This window comes from Augochlora pura, chromosome 10 (assembly GCF_028453695.1).
Source record: "Augochlora pura isolate Apur16 chromosome 10, APUR_v2.2.1, whole genome shotgun sequence".
Lineage (NCBI taxonomy): Eukaryota > Metazoa > Arthropoda > Insecta > Hymenoptera > Halictidae > Augochlora > Augochlora pura.
In genome coordinates this window covers 18,912,986-18,916,329 of record NC_135781.1, presented here as the reverse complement: position 1 = coordinate 18,916,329, position 3,344 = coordinate 18,912,986, and the positions used below count along the sequence as shown (strand labels likewise).

At 44.1% G+C, this 3,344-nt stretch overlaps 1 protein-coding gene across 1 annotated transcript; it reads left to right on the top strand.

Annotated features, from left to right (window-relative positions):
* Positions 1-274: 274 nt before the first annotated feature.
* On the top strand, positions 275-2,110 carry LOC144476413 (uncharacterized). Its single transcript, XM_078193312.1, has one exon. It carries the CDS (start codon positions 275-277, stop codon positions 2,108-2,110), a length of 1,836 nt encoding a protein of 611 aa, XP_078049438.1.
* Positions 2,111-3,344: the final 1,234 nt, after the last annotated feature.

Below are 3,344 nucleotides of genomic sequence, written 5' to 3'. Positions count from 1 at the left end.
TCATATTTAAGAAAGTTATTCCATTTGAAAATGTATAAACATACTTTTCGACACAACTATAGCTCAGTATTCCAGTAGACAAACGCCATCATCGAGAAAAACTATCTTCAGTCACTTGGGCGTAGTGAAATGTCCCAATTTTAGAAACTATTGTTTGCGGTATTACAAAAATTCGTTGACTTTCAGCAGTTTGCGCCAGACTCGTTTGAAAGAAAGAAGAAAGACTGGTATTGGGCCATTCGTTCCAACCCACGTCGAATTTACTGAAGGATCAATGTCTCCAACGATTCCTCCGGTGCTCGTGTTGTCGCTGCTGCTTCTCTCGCCGGCGGCGTCCGAAGAAACGATAGATCCCTTTGCGCTGATACGAGAGTCGCTCAAATATTGGCGCAGAATCTACAAGATGTACCAGGAGGAGGTCGGTCTCGGTTACTGCTGGGCCGAGTATTTCCTGCGGTTAGGCCAGACCACGAGGAACCCGCCGCCGGAGCAAACTGCGACACCGAATGTTGCCAATTTTCAGATCAATCGGGACAACTTGTCCGTTTTGAGGCGAGATAAGCGTTCCCACGGATCATTGGACTCTGGAGACGATAACGAGGCCAAAATGGAGCGAAGAATAACGGTAACGCGGGAGGAGATCGAACGTTACGAGGGCCGATGCGATTCTAAAGCCACGCAATGTTTCGTGGCTAATCGTTTTCGAAGAATCATTGACCGCAACTTTTCAAATCCGCCGTTCTGCAAGTTCGGGGCAGGAGTTCCGAAGTTCTCTGGAAAGATACCAGGCAAAAGGGACGTTTCCGCTGGAAAGTCTCGGACTCTTGGACCCAGTTTCGAATTGTCGGACGAAAAGAATCATCGATTCGCTTCCCTTTTAGCTCCGCTGACCGCGACCCAACGAATTACGGTCGTTACCAGCGGAAATTTTCGCGTTCAAAGTCTGTCGACCTCGAGGAAGTCTCGCGAAAGCGGCTCTCGACGTTCCAGCGTTCCTGCAGAACAAGATGGCGCCGATGGCAGACCATCTTCTTCGCTGCAGCGGGTCGTAGCAGCTCCGTTCGTTCTCGAATCTAAAGGAACGAGAGCAGAAGGCCGTCCCGAACCGGGATGGAAATTGAAAGGCCCCGAAGCGGACACGCGTCGTAAAGTTTTACGCTCGCGAGGGAGCGACGGCACTTCCGGTTTTGCGTTTTCACTGGCGCGTTCTCGCCCGAGAGGCCGGGAATCGTTGCTTTTTCCCCGGAGGGTCGTGTTCGTCGGTGATTCGCGATTTAGGGGCCGTAATGCGATGAAGAAGCTCGGTGATAAGGAGGGACGAGAGGATCTCCGACGCGAGAGGAGAGAAGAGCAGCCGAACGTCGAATTCCGGGGTGAGGAACGGCAGCGAGAGAGACACCAGAAGCGTTTCCAAAGCAAACGCCTGGCAAAAAGCTGGATAAAGAAGCCGTTTCTCGATCTTACGCCGAGAAACCAAGCGTTTCCGAGACACTCCCTTGCGTTTCAACACGAAATACCGATTTGGAAGCGCGGGATTCGCGGAGGGAAAGGAACGGCGAAAGGAAATGGAAGCTGGAAGGCCAGAAATGATTTTGGATACTTCCTGGAATCTGAAAGTAGCTTTTCTCCGAAGAAGAGAGGCTTTTGGCCGAGGGAAAGGTTTATAGAGAACGAAGGAGAAAACAATTGGGAGAGCCCCAAACAATTATCGAGCCCGAAGGACAATCGATATCGAATCGGTAGAGAAGAAGGAGCTGGGAAGCCTGTTACGTATCCTCCGCGAGGTCCCTCGTTACTTGCCGTCACTCGGCAACGATTTATGGGGGATTATGGCAGGACAACGAGTGGAACGAGTCGCAACTCGATACAGAGTCGATCGCCAGAGGATCAAGGTCGGCGATTCTTGGGTAGCTTCGGCATAGCGCGCGGCCTTGCCAGGATGTCGGCGACTCTTTATGATCTCCGCACGGTGTTTATGGCGTTCCTAAGAGTACTGAGAATGTTTGTGGAACTGGGCTGGGAAACCGTGGACTATATCGAGACTAATATGGCGCTAGCCTGCACCAAGGACTATTTAGTGGAGAAGGCACTTCAGTGGATCGATTCGTGAATACGAAGACATTTATACATTAGAGTTTTCCCAGATATTGGTCAGTACAGCGGTTTGGTCTGCAGAGACGCGAATTAATGATGTTATTTATATTTTGTTTATTTTAGAGAAGAATAGAATTTGATTGTGACATTACGTTTCTTTATTAGGACGTCATCCGTACCAATTGTTTTAACCCTTTGATATTTTTCAAAAGAATTTTTGTCATTGCTTTTGTTTCAAAATTGGTTAAAAATTGTGTAAATTTTCTTTTAAAAAACCAACGCAATTTCATATGCATCAAATGAAGACATCGTATTAAGTTGAAATACTGTAAGTTAGTACAAATGACTTCATTTTATAGTAAAAATAACCTCGAGAACGAAGGGTTAACCCTTTGCACTCGATGACTCTGAGGCGACGCTAAACATTGCTAAACTATTTTGAAAAGGATGTTTACATTATTAAATTTGATTGTATTCGAGAAATTGTCAAATAACAAAACTCTTGTATAAGTACATATACACATTTAATTACTTTTGTACTAAGGAAAAATAATCATACAAAATAAAAAGACCGTAGGTTATGTCAGGTTATGTCAGGTTAAACGTCTTCATTTAAACGTGTCTTCATTTTACAATTAAGATAGTCTCGAGTGCAAATAGTTAATGCACTTTAAGATACACTTTAACGTGACACTTTGGTTTGTAATGACCTTTATAATAACGCTTTAGAAAACCGATGTCCAAGGAGGACCATTTGTTACTATAACGAGATTCAAAATATACCTATCCTCTCAATTCGTCAACGTACGTGCATAATAGTGTCCTCGATTTAGCGAAGTCAATTTAATGACTATAAATACAGAAACAGTGAGCAAACTTCGACAGAAAATGTAATCATTCTGAAATACACGTTTTCCATTGCATCTCAAGTTTTAAAAAAAAATCTAGCAACTGATAGCAATTTACAAGCTTGTTAGTAACTCTTAATATTAATTCTTTTCATAATTACTCTCAATGTTCTTGCGCTAGTTGAATCGTAAGCTTTAACGCACTGGACCTCTCAAGACGAAAATTTTAAAGCCCGGATAAAATATGAATGACACGTCAGTCAACGTGTTAGTATGGTCTTCGATAACTGTGCTACATACGGCGTTAGCGCCTTAATAATTTCCTTCCCAATAACTACTCCAGAAGCTAATTTTACTAAATCGTTCAGCTCGAGATATCTTCTATACTAACAATTAACATTG

Coding starts and splice junctions, on each gene's coding strand:
- LOC144476413 (XM_078193312.1), top strand. CDS start 275: ATGTCTCCAACGATTCCTCCGGTGCTCGTGTTGTCGCTGCTGCTTCTC.